The 25657-nt window shown below is 39.7% G+C and overlaps 1 protein-coding gene across 2 annotated transcripts in view; it reads left to right on the forward strand.

Moving 5' to 3' along the window:
- dnah7 (dynein, axonemal, heavy chain 7) overlaps positions 1-25657 on the forward strand; it is a 73763-nt gene that overhangs the window by 26265 nt on the left and 21841 nt on the right. For both annotated transcript variants that reach the window (XM_084954670.1, XM_084954669.1), the window contains exons 29-49: positions 328-426; positions 746-994; positions 1983-2132; positions 5093-5275; positions 7113-7289; positions 7561-7692; positions 10142-10363; positions 11145-11342; positions 14991-15146; positions 15329-15497; positions 16548-16674; positions 17201-17420; positions 17612-18238; positions 18340-18585; positions 18809-19038; positions 19212-19542; positions 19622-19968; positions 20633-20813; positions 21089-21274; positions 21991-22154; positions 25280-25434. In XM_084954670.1, the coding sequence (XP_084810796.1) occupies positions 328-426; positions 746-994; positions 1983-2132; positions 5093-5275; positions 7113-7289; positions 7561-7692; positions 10142-10363; positions 11145-11342; positions 14991-15146; positions 15329-15497; positions 16548-16674; positions 17201-17420; positions 17612-18238; positions 18340-18585; positions 18809-19038; positions 19212-19542; positions 19622-19968; positions 20633-20813; positions 21089-21274; positions 21991-22154; positions 25280-25434 (4549 nt within the window). The remainder of the gene's footprint in view (positions 1-327; positions 427-745; positions 995-1982; positions 2133-5092; positions 5276-7112; positions 7290-7560; positions 7693-10141; positions 10364-11144; positions 11343-14990; positions 15147-15328; positions 15498-16547; positions 16675-17200; positions 17421-17611; positions 18239-18339; positions 18586-18808; positions 19039-19211; positions 19543-19621; positions 19969-20632; positions 20814-21088; positions 21275-21990; positions 22155-25279; positions 25435-25657) is intronic.

The raw sequence follows: 25657 nt of genomic DNA on the forward strand, positions 1-25657 counted from the left end.
AGAGGGATGTGAGTCATAGTGACCTTATGCATACTGAGAATTTTATCATCGGGTTCTGTACAAGCATAGCAGAAAATTTAAGCCTGATGTCTTTTAAAATGTTGTTTTTTTTGTTTTGTTTTTTCATATGCAAATGTGTTTTGTGAGTTCCCTAGCAACAGCTGCTGATTTCTCTTTTAGGCAAATATGGCAAATATTGTTTTTCTATGCATTACATATCTTCATCCTCTTCCATTGTTGTGGTGTTTAGCTCTTTACATTTATGCTCAGAATGGTGCCTTGTCTGATTCTCTTCCCTTCACCTCAGAGTTGTTTGTTTTACTACAGCTCACCTTTCCAGAGGAGAATGAAGACACCCTGTTGCTGAGATCCATTATTGATGTCAATCTGCCCAAATTCCTGGACCACGATCTGCAGCTATTTGAGGTGTGTGGAGCTCTGCTCGACTTGATAAATGGAGTCGTTCACATCAACTGATGTCAGCTCAAGTTAATTCCAGTCAGTTCATTTGAACCCATGATGCACAAGGACAATTTAAGCACCAGTCAGAACATTTGACTGGGTTATACGTGTGTTTGCATGAGTGAACGAATATTTATGTGTCTATCATTTGTCCTCAGTCCGAACATCAAAGTCAGTGTGTGTTGCCGTTGTATGTTGTGGTTAGTATGTAAGGATCTGTATATACAGTATGTTCCATCATTCCACTCCAGTATTCTCTACCAATTCTCATTTTTCATATCAGGGTATCACCTCTGACCTCTTTCCGGGAGTCAAACTCCCAAAACGTGACTACAATGTTCTGCTGGAGGCCATTGAGGATAACTGCCAGCAAATGAACCTTCAAGTCACAGAATTCTTTGCTGAGAAAATCCTGCAAATCTTTGAGATGATGATAGTGAGACATGGCTTCATGTTAGTGGGTGAACCGTTTGGTGGAAAGACCAGTGCTTACCGTGTGCTGGCAGCTGCCCTTCATGATGTTTTTAAGAAGGTGAGATGTTGTTTTAAATCTAAAAATCTAACCAGTGGATTGTAAAATAGAAACTCCCAGCTCTTTTTGCACTCTATTGACACTTGGACTTAACGGGGTGGTTTGAGTGGTTGAATAAGAGTCATGATAATGGCAACAACAACATAAGTGGTTAAAAGTGGCACTTGGCCTTAGGTTGAATGGCATTTAATATGTTCACATATCATGTTCTGAAAGAAACGGAAAACAAAGCTTATTTTTAAGTGGCTGACAAAGCAGAGTTAGTAGTTTTTAATAGTGCTACCTGAGTCCTTAATACATAAATTTAATCTGTGAAAGAAAAAAAAAACCTAACCCTTTGTGTCAAGTAAAAATATGTCTTACATGCAATATTCAAGGCTTATCTGAGCTACATGATTGTCCCAAGTAAACACATCCATCCACTTTGTCAGAGCTGTAGTCTTTGTTTAGTAGTTATCGATCTCCCAGAAAGGACCAGAACTGGCTTGTTGTATTTACATGGCTGAGAGGGCTGAGAGGCATCCCACCAAGGAGACAGATGAAGGCCTGCTGATGGAGCGCCTGGGAATGCCACATTTATCATCGTCATCCTTGTCGCTGCACATCCACTGATCATGTCCAGCCTCCCTCCCCTCACGCTCCATTTTTGTTTTTTGTTTTTTTCCTCCAGCAGTTTTTAACTCAAACTGACATCCTGTCTGAAGTGCCATTTGAAGCAGGTTTTGCTTCTCTTCTTCAGTTAGCACGAATCCTGTCATACTGGCAGTGATTTTGTAAGCAATTTATGTGTCAAGGCAAAGACAGGTTGGTCAAATGAGTGTCATAGAAACACATTTAGTCTGTTTTTGCCTCAACTACGGAGTGCAGTCATCTTATGTATAATCATGTGGCTCACGTTTGTCTGATTTGTATTTGTCTGGACAGCTTTTGTTTTTTTCCAGTAAGAATATCTCTTTGCACGCATGGCTTTTTTTTGTTGTTATATCAGGGTCTGATGGATGAGAACCAGGTACAGATCACAGTAATCAATCCCAAATCCATTACCATGGGCCAGCTGTACGGCCAGTTTGACCCCGTCTCTCACGAGTGGTCTGATGGCATCCTTGCTGTCAGCTACAGATCCTTCGCTGCCTCCCAGGTAAGACTGCTGGCCATGAATGTTTTGCAAAAGCCTGCAGAGTACTAGCAGGAGATCATCAGAAATTTCAGGTCAGAAACAATCAATGAGTCAAAAAGTTAAAGCAGCCAAGCAGTGGTTATTCAGCTACATGCACTTTCAGAGTCATACAGATGAACATGTTCAGCCTGGTGAGCTGTGCGATTATGTAGTGTGATTATAAGTTCTTGTGAGGAAAAAAAAACCTCTACTAGTACTTACTACTACTGCTATTACTACAGGTATCTGAGAACCAAAACATCAAAATCAGCTGACCCTTTGCTATGCTAACTGTGCTCAAAACAGGGTTATAGTGAATCCTTTTTTCTATTTTGCATCATATTTTTCCTCTCCCAGTGGTGGATGCTTGTTTCAGATATGAGATAAATAAGGATTATTTTGAACAGTTAATCATGCACAGCTATTTTATCAGGGTCCAAGTATAAAAGTATGAAAATGGAACTGAGCAGAACAGGTGTACACTAAACCCTTTTTTTCCTGTTGCTTTTCTTTTTGGACAAAATGCTTTTCTGTTGAGAATATAATTAGCAGTTTTATGCATGTGATTTTAGTGCTTGCAGTTTAAATATATTCTGCAGATAGTGCAGAACTGTGATTAAACTGTTAAAGGTCGAGTAAGCTTTTTGAAATTCATGAACTACTGGACTAGCTGTCTCTTTCTCGTCCCTGGATCCAAGCAACATCATCATGCAATGATGTTTTCTATGTGGAGTAAAAATCGACTATACTTTATTGCCACATTATTTTAGCATTTCTGTAACATTATTGCACTTATCTGTCAGTTCAGAAAAATATTTTTGGAACAACTTTGTATCAGTTAAAAGTAAAAAAAAACAAAAAACAATTATTATTTATTATTTGTTTGTCTTCGTGCAGATAAATAAAAATTTTGAATGGGAATGTTTGCCAGTGTATATTATTCTGACTTTATTGCGAGGCAGGCGGCAATACAGCATATGCTTTGTTCGTAATGAGTAATTCAGAACTGAATCAGGAAAGCAGGAAACTGCTGTTGCACTCCCCCCTACAAGGTAAAACTTTAAAGCACATGGTAATTGTGGTACAGTTGGACCAAATGTCCTATGTGCATCCACCTACTGTTGGTAGCTGTGCAGGAATAAGATGAGATCGAGATAAATTATTGTCTGCTCACCCTCAGTTAATGAGTTTTGACGGATCTTTATACAATAGGCATGACATTCCAATTAATTGCAAGCTAGTAGAAAGAAAGGCTTCAGTGGCAGGTAAACAAGAGAAACATTCGGCTGTCTTGTTAAAATTAGATCTTTAATAACTCTCTTTCATTGTGACACACACAGACACACACACACTAGACACACACAGGCAGACAATTTACAGGCTGCACTAGAGGCATGTCCTAATGGAAAATCATTTCTTCCCTTTATTCTCAGTGTTTCCAAATTAAGTTGTCATTTAAAAAAAGTGTTAGTATATAAAACTGTCATATTACAAATTGTAAGGAGTAGCATTATATACTGATGCAATCAAAACAGAAAGCAAATCTAGCTTTTTTAAAGTCATTTTCTTCTGCAGACAGTGGTCTTCCTTTGTTTTTGCTCTTTTCTTGCAACACATTTTACTAAACTCATTTCATGTGCACTAATCTGGAGTAAACTGCGTTGTAGTGTATTAAATTTCTGCATACAAAATGCTTTTTTTTTTTTTTTTTTTTTTTAGATCATTAAATTACTGCATGTTCACTTCCCTCACAAGCACCAGATGGCCCAGGCCCAGGCATCTCCATTTGTTTATATTATAACAAATCAACTTAAAGTACAGCTCTTGCCAGCCCATTTAACTGGAGAATTGACACTTGTTGTCAGCCCCCATTATGACAATGTGGGTGTTAATTTCATTTATTTAGCAGACATTCTTCACTTACATTGTAATTCACAGGAGTTCAGTTGTGACCTTGGAAGTATGCACAATGATTTCAATGTGAGTGCAGTATGTGGACAATACTGGCACATAAAGTTGTAAGACATGCACTCTTTTCACAAACCTTTAAACACATTTTTTCTAACCCTGAACATCATAATTATCAACACTCGTGTTTTTCCTGGTTTCTCTGATATTTTCAGACCACGCCCACCTTCTTTGCATTTTCTTCTGGGAAAATTCCTTAATGTGCATGATCCTCAAACTTTATTTTGAATATTTGTTTTGTTGTTAAATTTGTTGATTACCAAAGTTTCCAGATCGCCATGCTTCATGCACGGCATACACGACATACAGGTAAAGCCCACACAACCTGTTGGTGCAACCGGGCAACATGCATTCGGACTGAAGGTGTATATGTGCTTGCTAATCTGTGCACAGTCAGGACAGACCGAATTATCTCGCTATCTTAGCTGTTATTTTGATACTTCAACTCTTCTCACAGACTAAAATAAATAACTGCAGGTTGAGTACATCTGCGACTCTTTGGATGCTGAGAGCTGTTGACTTTTTTTTTCCAGCAACAGAGTGAGTAACAGCTATTTTCAAAATGAGCTGGACATTTCATACTGATCTCTGACTGTAGCTGGCTGTGAGATGAGTGTGCAGGGATCATCTATAAACTGCAAAAATGAAGATACTACAAAAATATAAAACTTACAGAGTCACCAGAATGATTTTACACGTCACTAAACTTCTGTTGGTTGTACTAAACAGTCATTTTTAAAGGCTTTATATTTCACTGTACAACACTGCATAACTTCAGTGTTATACAGAGTCACTTTACTTATAAATAGTCTTCTGATACTGATCAACATACTGCTGGCAAGCCAGCAGGTCATGATTGTGGTTAATAATCGTAACCTTACTTTATGTTTTGACCTCACAGCTTAACAAATTAGCTTCAGTTGTGTTGAAATGATTTCTTATGGTATGAATTTCATATTCCTTGTGTGTCTCAGAGCCCTGACAGAAAATGGCTCATCTTTGATGGTCCAGTGGATGCTGTGTGGATCGAGAATATGAACACAGTACTCGATGACAACAAGAAGTTGTGTCTGATGAGCGGTGAGATCATTCAAATGTCACCACAAATGAGCCTCATCTTTGAACCCATGGACCTGGAGGTGGCATCTCCAGCCACGGTGAGAGACTCCTTTAATTTAGACTTCATAGTTTTACCCAGTTTTTATTAGATTTTGTGATATTTATTTTGTTTTATATAAATATAATTTTAGTGTGCAGGATTTTGATATTAAACAGGGCCAGAGTTTCACTGAGTTTGGTGTGCTGTCCTCATTATCACTGAATGTGTGAGAGCCAAAACCTCCACCTTTTCACTTTCCAAATGCTGGCTATCAGGCAGGTTCTACTTGTGGCTCTGTATGATGTCAATGAGTGCAGATACCTCTATCATGGCACACAGCTGTGCCTTCAATCTGAAGAAAGCCTTGACGGTAAGGTGGTCTTAAGCTAAAACAGCTTATTTCAGGCAGAAGATGAACCGAGGTCCTGAACCAAGGCCAAGCACAAGATAAATAACGACAGAACTATAAATCATGAGGCCACCTTGAAGTTCAGTCATTCATGAATACTCTGGTCAAAAGCCTGTTTTAGAGGACTCGACCTCTGCGGTCTCTGGGTTTGTTTATTGGGAATTTGTTTTTGTTCTATTGAAATTCTCTTTTTTTTTTTAAATGTTTCAATAATTAGAATGACAGATGTTTCTGTTTTGTTGTGGGACTGTGAAGAATTTTATTCTTGGGAAATTTGACTGGTTGATCTTCTCTGTTTGCAGAATTACTGAAAATCTGAACAGATATATGTATTCACCCATTCCATGTCCTGGTGAATACATTTATACAAATAAAAACGGTTCTCAGACATAATTTTCAAGATCAAGATAGATAAACACAGTCTAAACGAGGTTCAGGCTCTCGGTTCATGCATGCTGTGGTATTTTGAGCCTTTGCAGAGGTATTCAGTCTTCGAATGCTACTTTTCTGTTTGCACTGTTGTTATTTGTACGTCCACCTCTGCTATTGGCTTTGGGAGACTCTAGACAGCAATGCGCTAACATAAGCCACATTTCTTTACGAAGCCACAGTGACATTTATCAGGAGGGCATAACACTTGAGATAGCATCCTCCCCAACCTCCTCCTCACCGTTTCCACCCTCCACTGTGTAATTTCAAAGGTGCTAAAGGAAATGTGTGCTATAGGGTGCGTAATCTGTCAATCATCAAAACAAGAGATCACAGGGGTGACACACCTCTCTCTTCCATTTGAAATAACCTGCAGTCCTTGTGTACCTGTAGTTTTCTTGCAGTATATATTCTTTGGTTATTTGTTGTGAGGCAGAAACAAAGGATGTGCTTCAAATGCATAGATGTCTTGAGAGAATAGCTTCTGCCTCTGCTTTTTTTATTAAACAGACTTCTATTTTTGATTCTCTATAGCCTGGCATCTGTTCCTTTCATTACGCTGAATGAAGAGGCATCAAACATTTTGTGATCACAGTGAACTCTTCATAATTTGTGCACTTCCAACACTTTTGTGCACTATTGATCCCTCAGTTTTTATTTCTCTGTTTAAGAGTATGTTTATTAAAACCTTAACTTATTTACTGTTTTTGATAATATCTTCTAGCTTTATTAGTACTTCTTTGCCAAGCTATTAATGGGATGTTACAGAGAACTTCTGTCTTAAGGCAGCAACTCTTTCATTAGATAATAATTACAAATGATGTGATGAATGCACGGTGCATTAATTTGCACTATCACTATATGTTTTTTGCTCCACTGCTATTTTTATATCACATCTACTTTCAGCATTGTATACCTTTGTCTTCTGATAAGGAGTCTATCATAATTCTGCCTGACAGTTTATAGTTAATGTTATTTACGAACAATATTCTTGTGAGTGATGAAGGATAACTGTTTACATGTTTATTTTCTAATGTGATATAAATAATTGTGGCAGGTGTCTCGCTGTGGTATGATCTACATGGAGCCACATATGCTTGGCTGGCGGCCTCTCATGCTGTCCTGGCTCAGTACCCTGCCTCCTACAGTCAGTGCTACGCACAAAGACCTCATCACTGCCCTCTTTGACCGCCTACTGCCAGCCTGCCTACAGCTCATTCGAAAGGCCACCAAGGTGCTTAGAAACTTTTTTTTAACACTTTCAAGTTGCCAGTACTTCAATTTTAGAGCAGCAAGTGGTCCAGTCAGCCAGGAATTGAACAGAAACTGCCAGGGGCATTTGCATGATTTCTTTTGCAAATGAATTTTGTGTAATTTTATTTTTATGCTTCTGTTACTTTCAGATGTTTATAGTTGCCTTCTATACTAACAAATTATGTTTTTCTGAGTCTGGTTGACTTTTTTTTTTTTTTTAAACATCATTCTTATTCCAAATTTGATTTTAGGAGCTGTCTTCAACGTCTGACACCAACCTAGTGAAGTCCCTCATGAATCTGATGGACTGTATGATGGATGAATTTCAGGATGAAGCAAAGATTAAGAACGTGGATGAAAAAAATATTTGCTCCTGGCTGGAGGTTTGTGTCCACACTACTGCTGCTAATGCTGCTATTTTCTATTGAAGTACTATAAAACATAGTAACATATGAAATAAGTAAAGGTCTTTATACCTTTTTAGCATTTTAGCCCAACCCTAAAAGATGGCTTTACAGAGCAGTCCACAATATACAGTTTTCACTTCCCACAGTCATTGCAGCTCTGTACCTCTTTGATATGCATAATTTGGCATACAGCATTTTGGCTAATTAGTTGATATGAAACAGTACAAACAGAAAAAGTCAAACTCGCAAGAGCTTAGAAATACTGAACCAACATCCAAGACTCCCCATTGTGTCCGTTCTCATTTGATCACATTAAAAAATACGCGGTGTACTGCAAATCTGAGTCCTGTTATATGCACAGAATACAAATTGAGAATATGTCTCATAAAAAATTGGCACTGTCAGGTTCTGTTTTGTGTTGACGCTGTAAGTCTGGGATGTTGCTCTTGGAAGTGTAAGGAAATGCTTACATGAACGCAAATGAGAAAAAAATACTGCTGTTACTTTGATACAAAAAAACAGTTTGTTTCTAAAATCATACTTGAGTAATACAAATTAATACTGTAGTTTAAAGTATCAAAGTGTGGAACTTGAGCATTTATTTTCTGTAATCTGTAGCTCAGTGTTAACAATACAGATATAATACAGAAAAGAAAACATTCCTTTTGTCTTTCTAAATTTACTGTATTAATAGGGTCTGCCCCGACAAAAAACGGAAAAGTTTTAGCAGATGAGCCCTTTCATTCCCCCCCGGTTCCAATTGATTTTTTGCCTCTGAATCATGTCTTTTGAAAGCACTGCTATTATTCCCCTGTGGCATACTGCACTGATGAATGCCTTTCAACCCTCGCTCCTATGTTTCTCAGCTAGTCATTATCAAAGTGTTGAATTAATCAGCTTTTTAACAGCAGGAGCTATCATGAGGATGCTAAGCTTCATTTCCAATTCCTACAGTATCCCCTGCTGGGTTTTTTTCTAACAAAGGTCCTCTCTTTTTAGATTTTGTTTTTTGTCTCATTTAATAACCTGTACAGTACTTGGAGCTGGGCTGATGTGCATGAATGCTTTAAATTAGTATAATAAACACAACCTATGACTCTTTAGTAAAATGTTTTAGAACAGATTCTATATGTCCATGGGATTTTTATTTTTATGCTAGACTGGTGGTATCTGTTTACCTTCTCACGCCCACCAGAATATGTAGTCTATTTAGTCGTCTAAGACTGCTCATTGGGTAAATATACTACAGTGTAGAAGTCTTTCACCAGGACATTCCAGGAGACAGGCGGGCCCTAAAACATGTCCTCCAGCAGGCGATTGGTGTGAATTTCACCTAACCAACCATCAAAAACACACTTCATGAAGGTGGCCTCAGAGCCTGACATCCTCTAGTGGGCCCTGTGCTCACTGCATGGAGCTCAATTGGCATTTGCCATAGAAGTGGCAGGTCCACCACTGGAATCCTGTGCTTTTCACAGATTAGAGCAGGTTCATCATGAGCACATGTGACAGGCAGGATCTGGAGAAGGCATGTTCAGTTTGACCAGTTTGGTAGTGGGTCGGTGACAGTCTGCGGAGGCATATCCATGGAGAGAAGTATTTGAATGAAATCCTTGGACCCATCGTCAGATGCTGTTGCAGTGGGTGCTGGGCTTCTCCTGGCCTCAGGTAGTGAGATGATTCCTCGAGGATTAAGGAATTAATACTACTCAGTGGCTCCGCACAGTTTTTCTCATCAGACAATTTTAAATGTCTTGGAAAGTTGTCTTTTCAATGTATTTTAATGTTGTTTGTGGTGAGTGTGATGTGATTAGCTCATAAACAACCCCAGTTTCCTGAGTAGGAGTAATTTTTTTTTTTTTTTGAACTTTGAGCTTTCGCCATTGATTTCATCAATCATATCCACAACATATATCCATACTGTAGGCGCCAGATGTCTGCTTTATAATTTTATTTACAATTGAGTTCGTATTTGTTTTATAATTCATAGATTCATTACATAAGTCATCTTTTCAGGATTAATAAATATGAAAATATATGTTGTGTTTACATAAAGTAACGTTTGGGATTGGAATCTAAAAGGGGGTACCTCTTACTTTAAGTATGTAAGTGCAATAGTAGCATGAAACCCTGTGTGAGGGGGAAGGGGAGGAGCATGGACAGAGCGGTTAGGAGTCTCACGGTTTTCTGACCGTGTGCACAGGTAGTTCTGGATAACTGCCTTTTTTTGGAACTTTCATGCTTATTTAGGAAGGAGTTCATTGTTACATCTTCAGTTTGTGATAAATAAACAGTCTTCAAATTATAATGCAACTGGAAGCATTTCTTTTGGAAACCAGGACTTGGTTTATTGGCAATTACCCTATACATACTGATATGCTTGAGCAGTTAAAACCAGTAATGATGTTCCTTTTCTTTTACAAAGGGCATGTTTACGTTCTGCCTGATCTGGTCAGTGGGTGCCAGCTGTGACGATTTGGGCCGAGTAAAGTTTGATGCTCTGGTAAGAGAGGTGATGAATGGCCCCTTAAGTAAGGAGACAGCAGCCCGCCATGGCATTCTGGTCACTGTGGAGGCTCCACCGAATCAGCTGACACTCCCCTTACCCACTAAGGGAACCCTCTATGAGTACTGCTTCGTTAAAGAGGTAAGAGTGCAAGAGGTAAGATACTTTTGTGCATGATATTTATAAGATGCTTGTATATAAATTTCAAGTGTTTTAGGATTAGAATAAATCCTAACCCTGAATAAAATAGAATAAAAACAAGAAAACTGAAGATAGCAGTGGTTTTGTTTTTGCCATAATCACAATATGTACAAAAAAGAACTTAACTCTGAGTTTTGTAATCTACATGGAGAGACATACCAATATAAATCTTTCCTCCCCTGAGATTGTTGGGGAAAAGGGACAGTAATTTTTTATCTGTCTGTGACCTTTATGGTTGCATACTGCAGTCTCTTTCACATCCCTCCATCTGGCTTTAATGTGCTGTAAATTTTAGTAATTTTTTATTTTTCATTCAAGGATTGTTTTCTTAGAAAACGGTTAGTTCCCTTTTCAACACGGATATTTGAGATATTCTTAATATCTGCTTTGAAAAGGACATATGTACATGAGAGATAACATACCAGATGATGACACACACACACACACACACACACACACACACACACACACACACACACACACACACACACACACACACACACACAGGTTGTGATCCTTGTACCCTCTTTTTTTCGTGCATGTGATCTGAGGAGAGCAATTCCTTCCTGCTTTAAGCAGCAGTTTAAGTGTTGACAAGCCCGGTGGCCATTTCATCAAATAGTATTATCTGTGATTAGTAGTCTGGTACTGTATGTGTCCAGCACTCACTGAGCTTTATATCGTAAATGAAAGTTTCGTCTTTTCATTATTTCCATGTCAGGGCCCGGGCAGGTGGGAGCTTTGGACAGATAAGTTAAAGGCTGCTCCCCCCATAGGCAAGGACATGCAGTTCAATGAGATCATCGTTCCCACTGAGAACACAGTACGCTACATGGCACTGATGGAGCTACTCGTCACTCACCAGAAACCCACTATTTTCATCGGTCCCACTGGCACTGGCAAGAGTGTCTACATTACAGTGAGTCATGCAATGCATCTACTTTACAGATCGAACCTTTCGAAAGCACTACAGTATTTTGTGTTTACGCAAACTGATTTGAGGTAATATACACAGTATAGCAAACTCTATGAAGCTCAAAGCTGTTAGTTCAAATGATGTCAGACAAGAACAGTCTTTTTACATTGCTGTAATAGAAGCATGTAATCATTACTTAGTGCCTAATTTGTAGTTACATTTAGAATAAAACCACTTTTGAATGTGAAATTGATCTAAGATGTTAACAGTCCACATTATTGTAATAGCTGTCATTTAATACAACCTTTGTTAAGTCGTGCCTACCCACCCTGTCTCCCATCATGGTCGACGTGATCAGCAACTCTGTAGAACTCATATGGTAACATCTGCTTTCTGCCTCTTTCTCTAAAAAACAAACAACAACAAAAACAACTGTGTCACCATATGGCGACCTTCCACTGATGCTCTATTGTATCTCAACTACAAATTGTCCAGTTAGCTCCCTCCTCTGGTTTTGTCGGCTGGTTGAATGACATCAGAATTTCAACCAACTTTTTCAAAATAAAGAACAATAAAAATGAACTATTGGTTGTGGCTTTCAAAACTTTGCCTGCAAAAGTGGCTCATCTTCATCTTAATGTGGGTGGATGTTCCATTTCACACACATTTCCAGAAGTCTGCGAACTGGGTGTCAACCTGGTCTCTGCTCTCTTGTTCCCATCACATGTCAAATCCATCTTTAAATCTGCCCTTTACCACCTAAAGAACTTCTCCAGACAATGGCCTTCATTCTCAGACTGAAACCCACACTCATATCTTCATCACCTCCCTCCTAGACTACTGCAACAGTGTACTGTTTTCCTAACAAAGCCCTTGGACAGTATGTTCAGAACTTAGCTGCCAGTCTCTTACCCACACTAAGACCTGGCTCTGTTCAAGTTCTTCTCCTCACCTGCAAATACATACATGTCCTTGCTCTTACATGTCATCCTGAACTCTAATTTTTAAAATGAATGCCTTTATTATACTTTATTGCAAACAGTGATACAGACAGCTGGCAACCTGATGGCCCAGTAGTCTTTCCTGATATACTTTAGGGCAGCTGATTTAAAATTTTCTAGTTTTCTTTTGTGAATGATCAGAAAACCAATCAAAGATCCAGGATTGCAATAATAGTGTTTCCTACTTTACTACAGTTCTGTGAAAAGCTATTTAATTTGCAATTGAAGGTGGTTAGTTGTGACATTTGGAGTGTACATAAAATTTATTTGGTTGCATTTTTTTTACATAGTTTAAATATTTCTTTCAGAACTCTAATGTTGCATTTTTCTATTTCCTGTACTTAAGAAGCTATGAATGCTCAGAAGACATTAACTTAGTGATGCAGTAGGTCACATGTCCACAAACAATGATGATAATATCCAGTCAGAACCACATCTTACATAGTACAAACAGTTAAATAAGTCATCTACGAGTAATACATATTGCTTTGGCAAAATGGCAATATGTATGTATTTTGATGGCCTGTAACTTTTAAAAATTGCATTGTATAAAGGTAAAGATTATTCAAATTTTGATTAAATTCACTGAAAATCAACTCACTCTGATGTGGTCTGTTAGGACATTTTTCACTTTGAGACAAAACTGGGACATTGCCCTGTTCTGCTATTATTATCTTGTCCACTTTAAAGCTCTTTTTTATTTACATAAATTGTTATCAGATACAGACAAACATTGCCTGTGCCATTGATAGCATCACTAACTCAGATGATTAAACTTAGATGTAAGACTTGCAGTCCCAGGCTAGAGTAAGTGCTGCGAGCACGCCAATCGTTTGGAGGCAGCTACAGAAGCCAGGTGTGAAGTGACCACCTTGGAAGAATACAGAGTATCTCTCAGCAGTGCTTTGACTATTTATATCAAGGACTAATCCGTCCTCCGTTCCTTTGCTTCATTAGTTCATCCATTAGCAAGTTCAAACTTCAGACTCTGGGGTGAGTGGAGATCATCTCACTGGGGAGTCTGCCTTGTACTCCACTGTCTGTCTGTCTGCCTGCCTGCTGAAGTGGCTCTGTCCCATGTCATAACCAGCAGACCGTGGCAGAATCCCAAATCTGGCACAAGTGATAAACGCTCAGACTATGTGAATATGTATGGCACCGTGCCCGCACTTGTATCCTCGACCGACTACTTAAAGCAAATTCACCTGCACCACACTAATCTGGGGTGAGACTCAGACGAGTGATGCTGCTGGTTTATAATTTAGGGAAGAGGGTGATGCACTTTGTCTGCATCTTGTGATCATTCACATCACACGCTCCCTTTGATTAAGCAGCTCATTATTCAAATAGTTTGACAACCTCCATATGACCGCTTAATATATGCTTATGCAGAAAGCAAGCTAAGGATGTGCTCTGAACCTAAAAATAAAATCCTAATAAAATGCATCAGCTCTCTATGTATGCTATGTTCCCTGTTCATATAAACACAGAAGGAGGTTTGTTCAGTGGGTGCCCGTTATTTTGAGCTTTTAATAAAATGTCCTTTCTGTAAACTCATGCAGTTTGAAAAAGTCACTGATTTTACCGTTTTAGCCTGTGCACCATTACTTTAGAGCTTCTCCTCAGGGAGACACCTCATTTCACAATTTATTTATCATTTTCAGGGATTAACTGAGAATTTTTTCTAATGAAATACATACTGACAGCCACTTTTAATTTTAATTAGATTAAAAAGCTTATCATAATCATTTATCCAGATAAAATTGAAAATGATCCTTTTTATGTGTATTTGTAACAGGTACTTTTGATATGCTAATTTAAAATGGGGTGAAAATGAGCACTACAGTGTTTTTTTGTTTGTTTGTTTGTTTGTTTTTTGTGTGTGCGGCAATCAGCAAGGTTATTAATTTTCTAGAAGTATTACTACTACTGACATACCTAGTTCTTTATAAATCACTTGTAGGATTTGAATAAACCAGAAAGAAAGCCTTTATGAGTATAAACCCTCCACTGAGTACAAGAGCAAGATTTCTGTTTGTCTCATGTCTTGGAGTGTGATACCTTGTTGTCGAAGTCAAAAATATTAAGCCAATTTGATGTAAATATCCAGAGGAACTTTTACTTAGTGCCTCTGATATCGACTTTTTAGGTTAACAGAAGGTTTCAGTTAAGGCTGTGATATATACCTGGTTATAACATAGAGAAGATCAGCAGGAAAGGAGAGGAAGGTGATTTATTTTATATATAAGTTACACTAAAAGTAAATAAACTGAATAGCTGGAATAAGTTGGTGTGACCATCACCCTTTCTACTAACGGAACACCAGATCTCTGATCATTAACACATTTCTGTGTGATGTGTTATTAGTGTTTGTTCTTGCTTTATATCTGTGTATCTTTTTTATTACAAAGTATTATGTGACCTGCCCTGAAACTACAGATGTAAACTAGCAGGTTTGCTGTAATCTGCCATGTTGTGGATATGTTTATATTTTTGATACACTGATGTCCATTAAGATGCATTGCTCCTGGTAAATAAACAAATAATAAATAATGAACAATGAAAGAAATGTAATATACTGTTTACCGTATGCTCCCATACCTTGAGATCTGATGATAACTTGTGTTCATATTTCAAATCTCTTGCCTAGGACTTCCTGTTGAATAAGATACAGAAGGATGTGTACACCCCATTGTTTATCAACTTCTCAGCCCAGACTACAGCTGCCCAGACACAAAACATTATTATGTCCAAGCTAGATAAGCGGCGCAAAGGAGTGTTTGGCCCTCCAGTGGGGAAAAAAATGGTAGCGCCTCTTTATCACCTACATTTTATAATTTTTGAACATCTTGTTTCTTTGCCGGTGTGCACTCGATCTATTGAGCGTTAAACAGTGTGGCAGCGTACAGTTTTAAATACACCAGATAATTTGTTTTTCTCTAGTATATGCAGTTTAAGTTTAAGAATACTAATGTTACATTCTATTAGGTGGTATTTGTGGATGATGTAAACATGCCAGCGAGAGAGGTTTATGGTGCACAACCTCCTGTGGAGCTGCTTCGCCAGTGGCTTGATCACTGGAACTGGTATGACTTGAAGGACTGCGCCATGATTAATCTGACGGATATCCTGATCATATGTGCGATGGGACCACCTGGTAAGTAGCCGCACTGATACTTAAAGGTTAATTAGAAATGCCATCAGCCAATGACAGAAATGTCAGTGCTTGATTAAAATGTTTGTAGAGTGAGTATTCTTGTTTTTCTGTTGCTCGAGCGACTGTTGAGTCAGTGTCACAAACCATTCCCTGCCGTTTTGTGAGCTTCTCATTGCCTTAAGGTTTTTACAAATGGAAAAAATGCTTACCACATCTGTCTCCAATACAACAACCAGTGTAAACATGAAGGCAACCTCCTCCACTGAAGCAGCTGGCAGTGACAGCTGCAAAAGGAAGGGGATGGGAGCCACTCTCAGGTGGCCACATTTTTGGTGATGCGTGAGCTGACAGTTTTTTAGTTTTTCTGAGGTCTGCGTATCTGTGGCAGCCACTGAAACTAAATGCTGTCCCAAGTGTTTACCAGCTGCCACGGTGATAGCTGGTCAAGATGACTCATCTCAAGAATTATTAATGTATAATTTTTATGTTAAGTTTAGATTTTTTCTGGCCATTGTTTGTCCCAATCGAAGAAGGTTGGAGGGATTGTCAATCTCAGGTAAAGGAGAGAGGAGAGGTACTGCGGCCTCAGTTGAGTTTTTCATTGATTTGACTGCTAGGTGCCCACCTTCTACACTTTGTTTCCCTGCATTAAACTATGACAGCAGGCCTCTTGTTCCTCTGGAAGCTGCTTGGTAGTCTGCCAAAACCACACTGGTTTTGCTGAGCTTCAGGTGATCGCAGTAACACCATGTGATCGTGGCTTCTATTGATCTTCTGTACTCAACCGTAAAAACAGTCTCAAAGGGAAGCCAGTATGTTTCTCACTGGAATCATGCCCTTCATTATATTGATAAAATGTCAATATATTAATAACTTGCATTTTGCAACAAAATGCGCTCAAAACCTTTGAACAAATTCCTTAAATTTTTACTACATATACTATACTGTGTAAGACTGGACAGACAAGGATGTAAAATACTTGCTCTATCAGGCTTCAAACTGTGAGTTAGTAATTCCAGTTTGTATTTTGTTGTCTGCTTTTTTTTTTAGGTGGGGGGCGTAACCCTGTCACTCCTCGGTTCCTGCGTCACTTCAACATGATCACCATTAATGACTTTGATGAGAAGACCATGTATACAATCTTCTCCAGGATCACAAATTGGCATTTTACCATACGGTAACACTAACAATTAGGATGTTGAGACATTAATTTTATTCAAATTTACCAAATGTGCCTGTGTAAATAACCATGCCTTGCATATACAGGATAATCAGTTACTCAATACCGCAGAAGATCTTTTTGAGCAAAATATAGTAAATACCAGCTAGGATCCAATTATTCTGTACATCAGTGTCTGTGTCAGTCATTTGAGGATTAAAGGTGGTACTTTTGCTCTCCCCTTTTTGCTCTGCCACATTGTTTACTTCAGAGACCATAAGACCAAAAGCAATCAGATCTTCTGGACAGATTTCAGATCTCCACTAGCACTCATCCAGGCACATATGGCAGCTGCATTTTAAAAATATACATGTTTTAAAGATGTTTTTGCATTTTGAAAACAGTTATATTTGTTTAAAGATAGATTTTTGATAATACCATATATTTATGAGTTCAGTGTTTAGTTAAAACAACAATTACAGATTCATTTTTCTGACTAAACTCCAGGAACAGGATCTCAACAATGAATTCATTTGATTTGCAGGTTTTTATTCCCCAAGACATTTGCTACTCTGACCTCTCAGATCGTCCATAGCACTTTGTCAGTTTACCAAGAGGCCACCAAGAACCTGCTACCAACCCCCACAAAGTCCCATTACTTGTTCAATTTACGTGATGTCTCCCGGGTTATCCAGGGCATCTGCCTGTCACGGCCAGAGACTGCAGAGGAACAGTCTGTCATCAAACGGCTCTGGGTCCATGAGGTAATATCGTACATTACAAACAGTATGAGGTACATGAAAGCAGCATAACTAAAGTAACATAACGTATTGCTGTGGAAAGTGGAAATACATTATAAAATAGCTTCAGTCAAGCCAACAAGATTTGGTGTTGAGATCTGTCCATATATGTCTCTGCACATGTCTGTTTCTTTCCTTTTCTTGTTAATCCACAGGTCCTGAGGGTGTACTACGATCGACTGGTCCACGACACCGATCGATCCTGGCTTGTAAGTCATCTACAGGTTGTGTGTCAGACTCACATGAAGGAGAACTTCCATCAGCTTTTCCAGCATCTGGACCAGGACCAAGATGGAAAGGTGACTGAAGATGACCTGCGCAGCCTCATGTTTTGTGACTTCCATGACCCCAAAGGTGAGGACCGCAACTACCGCGAAGTTCATGACTTAGATCGGCTACGACAGGTTGTGGAATCACACTTGGAGGAGTTCAACAACACCAGCAAAGCACCAATGAATCTGGTGCTCTTCCGTTTTGCCATCGAGCATGTGTGCCGGATTTCCCGCATCCTCAAGCAACCCAGTGGGCATGCCCTGCTGGTAGGGGTTGGTGGGAGTGGGCGTCAGTCTCTCACCCGTCTGGCTGCCTACATGGCAGAGGCAGAGCTTTTCCAGGTGGAAATATCCAAGACCTATGGAACCACTGAATGGCACGATGACCTGAAACAAATCCTGAGGAAGGCTACGGAAGGAGAGGCTCATGGCGTTTTCCTGTTTACAGACGCTCAGATCAAAATGGAGTCATTCTTGGAGGACATTGGCAACTTGCTCAACACTGGTGAGGTAAAGTGGATGGAAGAGAGAGACTGACTACTTCATTCAGGTGAACAGATGGTGACACATGGAGAAAAGGTGCGAAATTGTAAATATTTTCTTATTTCCAGGTGCCTAACCTGTTTGCGGTGGATGAGAAGCAGGAAATTAGTGAGCGAATGCGTGTGCTGGACAGGCAGCGTGATAGAGAAAAACAAACAGATGGCAGCCCCTTGTCGCTTTTCAACATGTTCTTAGAGCGCTGTCGCACACAGCTGCATGTGGTGCTGGCCATGAGTCCCATTGGAGATGCTTTCAGGGACCGTTTGAGACGTTTCCCCGCACTCATTAACTGCTGTACTATTGACTGGTTTCAGGTGAGTGTATGTATGTTACATACATGTTTTGCTGTGCTTTTTGTCCCATCAGAGGTTTGCACTAATAGTTGACCAGTAAACACAGAGCATGTAGTGTATTTCATGCTCCATGCTTCATTAGTAACTGATAACATTACCAGTACCACATAGCAGAGGGTAAATAGTAATGTCTGGAAGCACACCAGTTAAAAACAGGAAAACAACCTATTTCCTTCCTTGTTAGACTTGGCCTGAAGATGCCCTGCAGGCAGTGGCCTGCCGCTTCCTGGAGGATGTTGAGATGACGGAAGAGGCCCGAGAAGGCTGCATCACTATGTGCAAGAGCTTCCACACCTCAACCGTTAATTTGTCTCACCGCTTTTTGACTGAGTTGCAGCGTCACAATTATGTCACTCCAACCTCATATCTGGAGCTCATTTCCACCTTCAAAGCTTTGCTGAAGACAAGAAGAGCGTAAGATCAAGATATATTTTATGTATCTCTATTCATTTGTAACATTTTTCATTCAAGTGCTGCTTTTAGGTTTTAGTTTAAATTGACTTCATCAGTTGATGTGAATCAAGCGGCACAAAAATCTAGTTTGAAGGTGTAAGCGTTTCCCTTTAATCCCTCTGTCCTTTGCTCAGTGAGGTGATGAAGATGAAAAGTCGCTATGAAGTCGGTCTGGAAAAGCTGGAATCAGCTGCAGAACAAGTGGCTACCATGCAAGTTGAGCTAGAGGCTCTACAGCCACAGCTGCTTGTAGCTAGCAAAGAGGTAGATGAGATGATGGTGGTGATTGAACATGAATCTGTGGAGGTGGCTGAGACAGAGAAGGTGGTGAAAATAGATGAAGCAGTGGCCAACGAACAAGCCATGGCTGCCAAAGCTATCAAGGATGAATGTGATGCTGACCTGGCTGAAGCTATGCCCATCCTGGAGTCGGCCCTGGCTGCGTTGAATACTCTGACCCCTCAGGTAAAAGCTGAATATTTTAATGTGGCTCAAAGGCTAAATGTAGTGTACAGCAAATAGTGATTAATGATTCTGTCAACAGGATATCACAGTGGTGAAGTCCATGAAAAGCCCACCCACAGCAGTCAAGCTGGTTATGGAGGCAATTTGCATTCTTAAAGGCATCAAACCAGATCGTGTGCCGGACCCCTCAGGCTCTGGTAAAAAAGTGGAAGACTTTTGGGGCCCAGCCAAAAAGCTTCTGGGAGACCTAAGGTTTCTCCAGAGCCTCCATGAGTATGACAAAGATAACATTCCTCCAAATCTTATGGCCATCATCCGCACCAAGTACATTACCAACCCAGACTTTGTGCCAGAAAAGATTAGAACTGCATCCACTGCAGCTGAGGGTATGTGTAAGTGGGTTTGTGCCATGGACAAGTATGACAAGTAAGTAATATTCTCATCTTGTGTTCTTAGTTCTGAAAACTAATGTATATGCACCAAGCCTGGGCAAGCTTTTCATCCGTCTTAGTGATTAACATGAGGCTTAGTTAGCTTCAAAGGGGTAATAAGTTTCTGGCTGTATACCATGAATATGCCAGGTCCCAAGTGATTCATCTGCAAGGCCAATTCCAAGATATGACTCATTGAAAAGGAAATGTTAGCATCATTATTGTTGTGACATTCTTAAATGCTACTTTTATTTATTGATGCAAAGTTTGTCATAAAATTCAATTTTCCTGTCTGCAGTGAAGTTCTTAATATTTCTCAACAACAGTATCCAGTTTCATTATAAGGATGGCATCGGGTGACACTTTCCATACACAGTAAAAGCGTTAATTTAAAAACAATAAGATGAGATATTATTTAATTCATATTTTCATACTGCCATGTAGTATGAAGTATTTCATCTTTTATGTTCCGAAAGCAGTCAAGAAGTTGCAGAACTTTGATGTTTGTTAATTTATATTCATGCAGTGTAGATGAGTAATTTTGTAAAGATAAACTAACTCATATTGGTTTGTTTCACCTGTACTTCACACATATCTAGTAAATTACTCTTATGTATTGCACATTTAGATTTATGAAGATAAGATTATATGTTTTTCAGAGTTGCCAAGGTGGTGGCTCCAAAGAAAGAGAAGCTGGCACAGGCTGAAGGGAAGCTAAAGGTGGCCATGGAGGGCTTGAGGAAAAAGCAGGCTGCTCTAAAAGAAGTCCAAGATAAACTTGCAAAGCTTCAGAAGACTTTGGATGCCAATAAAAACAAGAAAGCTGACCTAGAGAGTCAGGTTTGCTATCTCTGATGGAGAATCCAATTGATTGTAATAATTGCCATATTTGAAATTTTAAACAGATCTGATCACTGGAAATGATCATATCTATTACATGTTCTGTAAATGTTAAAATATAACAGTCAGCAGTTTCTCCACTGAATGTAAACAAATGTATGCAGTTATTCATCAACACCAAAAAAACAACAAAGAAAAGAATATGGCACAGACAGGAATCAAGTACACTGTTTTTGAACTGTTGTTCAGTTTCCTTTTGTAATGATATCTTCCAGGTCGATCTTTGCAGTAAGAAGCTGGAGCGAGCAGAGCAGCTCATTGGAGGTTTGGGTGGGGAGAAGACTCGCTGGAGTGAAATGGCCTTACAACTTGGAAACCTCTACAATAACCTGATTGGGGACATCCTCATCTCAGCAGGCATAGTAGCTTACCTGGGAGCATTCACGTCAAGCTACAGACAGGTACAGACTATAGATTGTATTGAAAATAGCTTAATGACTTTTTTTTATGGCCATAAAAGATATGCCATAAAAAGCTGATGGTGTATTGTTGTCACTCTAGCTGGCAGGTGGCGAGAACACCTACATTTGTGAAAGCAAGTTTCAAGTTTTCTGAAAATCTTATGAATGTGATAACTTGAAAACGTGGTGAACATTCTGTATTATTGTAGGGTCTATACCTCAGAATGTAAAGTGCCTTGAGGCCACTTTTGTTGTGATTTGGTGCTATATAAATAAAACAGAAAATTTGTACCATAGGTGCATCTACTAAAAATCTCAGATGAGTTCAAATCTCAGTGATTTCCACTTCTCTGGGTAGAGTAAGTTTTCTGAAAATCCTGTGAATGTGATAACTTAAGAACAAGACGATGTAGCATTTTGAAATTGATACTATAGGTGTATCTACCTGGAGACTGAAGGGTAGCACTGGCAGTCACCAGTATTTTTATTGTTAGCTATTGAAAGTGAAATGCAAATTAGCATTTTAACCCAAAAGATGAATTTCAGCAGTGCTAACACACTAGCTAAACTAAGCTATCAGAAATTTAAAAAGAACACTGGGTACACCAGTGTCTTCAGGTAAAATGGGCAGGTGATGTATTTGGTAGCAGGTTAGTGTGTTTGTCTGCATCTAGGAAAATGAAGAAAGTCGTTACTAGTAATCTGCTGCTTTCCAGGATCAGACACAGGAGTGGATGAATCTTTGTAAGAGCAGAAAGATCCCATGCTCCCGCAACATGTCTCTAATGAAATCACTGGGTGATGCAGTAAAAATTCGCTCGTGGACCATTGCTGGCTTGCCATCGGACAGCTTCTCCATAGATAACGCAATCATAATCTCGTGAGTACTGAAGTCCAACTTTCAAAGGCCCAAATATTACCATAATGTTTAACATTGTATTTACTGTGATGTAAATGGACTTGACTTAAATGATCTTGTATGTGAATTCTTTACAGAAAACTGAATTAAATTGAAAGGAGAAAGACAGGATTTTGAGAATCTCTCAAAGGCAAAAATAGAAGGAGAAAAGAGAACTTGAAATAGACTTTTCACCAAAGCACTTTAGAGGTGCACTGCACCTTTGGATTGTTGCTGTAATAGAGACAAGGGTATTTTATTACTCTGCAGGAATGTGTTTAGATGCAGTGTTTGAGGTCACTGTATATGTGGATTAACAAAGAACCAGGATAAAATTGGTCAGTTTGTCTAAAATGAATGGTAAAAAAATAACACTGTTTGTGTAAACCAGGGGTAGGCAACCTTTCTGATGATGTGTGCCAGTCAGTGTGCCATATAATTGCATTAGCAATAAATTTAATAATGCTCTATATTAACAGTTACACACTATATAGAACAACTTTATAGAATTATATTTATTCGCAGATGTTGGCAGCTATCAGCGAATAGTTATCAGCTATTTTGAAACAAAAAAAGACTTTTTATCCATAACAGCAAATGAACTGTACAACAGAAAATGCAAATGCTATTTATGGCCTCCTCACAACAATGATAAGAAAAATAAACTGAGCGATATGGCATGTTTGTTAATACAGGGATACACATGTTAAACTGATCTCTGGTCTCCCACTCAGAGACACAGCGTTCAGACGGCTACCTGAGAGAAAATCTGCTCACACAGATATGTAGAGCCAAATACTGTCAATAATGCCTCTGCAATATTCTGAAGACAGTTAAACTTGACAGGTAGTGATGTTCAGCAGCTGAAAATGCAAGCTCCATGAACACGCACAGCTATGGATTCCAGCTGCGTTCGTAGTTCTGCAAATTTTGACCCCCACATAGTCAAGCTTTTCAGTTCAATCAGCTGCATTTCGATGTCCTCTGTGTCCAGCCAGTTAATGCGAGACAAACCCAGCTGCTCATTAAACCTTTCTGGTTTAATCAGAAAAGAACACATTGGTCCATACACCTGAAAGTCCTGAAAACACATAGTGAATTCTATCTCGAGTCTACGGATGTATCCATGTATTTCCGTGGGGCTGATGCTGCACTGAGTGGACAGCTCCTGAAGCATTTGAAGTGTCGGAATTTAGCCAATTACAAGTTGAATCTGGTAGTTGGGGTTGTTAGCTAAGATACCGTCATTAAGAAGCGGCACAACTAATGTGTCTATCCGAGCTAATTTGCAATGTGCACCGCTGGCCCGGCCATTTATTTTTTTAATGCACCTTCTCAGATTAATTCACTGCGCGTCGTGCCCAGGGCTGGACTGGGACAAAAAACCGGCCCGGGCATTTTGACTAGAGACCGGCCCACCAGGTATTAAAGCCATAAAGCCTTTGAATGAAAATGAACATTGTTATGACAGTGATGTACAGTCTTGTTGGTTTATGTATGATTTCTATACATTTTACATCAGATAAAAACTTTAGTTGTAAGATTCAGATAATTATTTATTAAAAGCGAGACATTTTAAATGAGAATAAGAAAGAAAAGTATTTCTTTGTGCCCTCCTTTCCCTGTTAATGCCCTACCTGGCCCCCTGACAAAACTTTCCTAGACCCGCCCCTGCACAGTTACCAGCCTTCAGCTATGTAGAAAAGGATACTGGTGTTATTTGTCTCTCAGAAACAGTTCATGACTTCCCATCAACTCATTCATGTCACCTAAAAGGTAAACCTGTTTCTCCATCACCTGCTCAGCTCTGATGATTCAGTAAGGACGTCTCCTGGTTTCATCTTCATGTTTCCCTCTCACCAGATAACCAAACTGACATCATGACCAGCAGCTTTACAGCTGTGGCTCCAGCAAACATCAGCTGATACTAGAAATTAATATTAAATAAATTCTAACAACAGCTGATCAAGCTTAAACATGCTGCTGCTGTTTAGCGCGACATCCACTGGTTTCCTCTTTCTGGCGCAAAGTGGGCGATAAACAAACAAGAGAGAAAAGCTGATCAGCTGATCATTGATCATTGAAGTAGCAAAAAGAGAGAGTGGGAGAGAATGAGAGAAGAAGAGGCAGCTGACAGCGTAACGACAGAATAACTCCAGCTTTGTGTCTTTTCCATTCTAGCTGAAGTCCGGGACAAACTGTGTTCCTTTTCAGCTCAATGCGAAACGCGTAATATTTTCTCTGAATGCGGGACGATTCTGTTTTTTACGGGACGGTTGGCAACTCTACTAACTAACCTTATGAATAAAAAGTGTTCACTATCAGCAACATCAAAGCACCCACCCAGCTGTATAGAACCTCCGTCATGCTAGCTAGCACACAGTATGAGTTATTGTAACTGACTGTAAAAAGTCAGCACAACGAAAATAAACTCCACCTAAACTTGGTTTATATCTGACCCAGATAGACTGCAGGTCATAACTTCTTACCTGAAGTTCAGTTCATTGACTGTCAGACCGGTGGCCGCCTCGGGTCTCTCCTCCTCCTGCCTCCCCTTTCCCTCATCCACCTGCTGGCCTCATTGGAAGCTCCTCCATTGCCACCACCAAACAACTGAGTTATTTTTACACATCTGCCAGCATCTGGCCAATCCACCATCTTTCATTGTTTATACCGTAAAAAAACAACAACATAAAAACGAAAAATCACCATTGGGCATACCGGGCATGGCCAGTCCAGCTATGGTGGTGCCATCAGTTAACCCTTTGTGTGCCAGCTGTGGCATGCATGCCCAGGGTTGCCGACCCCTGGTGTAAACGAAGAACAAAATTGTGCTGTAGTCACAGTACTATTGCCACTGGGGTTCTATCCAGCTGTGAGCTGTCTAACTGCGCTCAGTCGGTTTTCACCTCTCAGCTGCTCTCTGCATCGCAGTTGTTGTTCTTCAGCATTCCCCCCAACCCCGCATGTCTCACAGTTAAAAAGATCTTTCTCACTGACAAGGTGGCCTCATTTGATCACACACTGCTGTGTGTGTGTGTGTGTGTGTGTGTGTGTGTGTGTGTGTGTGTGTGTGTGTGTGTGTGTGTGTGTGTGTGTGTGTGTAGTAATGCCAGGCGGTGGCCATTGATGATCGATCCTCAAGGCCAGGCCAACAAGTGGGTGAAAAATATGGAGAAGGCCAATAACCTGCATGTTATTAAACTGAGCGATGCTGACTTTGTACGCACTCTGGAGAATTGTATCCAGTTTGGCACACCAGGTAAGTATAATAATTCTTCTAGTTCAATGCGTCTGCCATGGCTGCCTCAACCACACTGTTGCACTCCCTGTTACTGCCTGCTGAGGTCTCTCTTTACCACAGAAACTAATTACTGCTGCCCCAAGACTGCAGCTCCCTTTTGTTCTCTGTTGTTCTGTAGTGGCAAAATTGAAATTAGCGATGTTTCTGAGTGAGACATTTCTGAGTGAGCCTTTATTCGGCC

Source organism: Perissodus microlepis, chromosome 16 (genome assembly GCF_051167445.1).
Source record: "Perissodus microlepis isolate ML-2025 ecotype Zambia chromosome 16, ASM5116744v1, whole genome shotgun sequence".
Lineage (NCBI taxonomy): Eukaryota > Metazoa > Chordata > Actinopteri > Cichliformes > Cichlidae > Perissodus > Perissodus microlepis.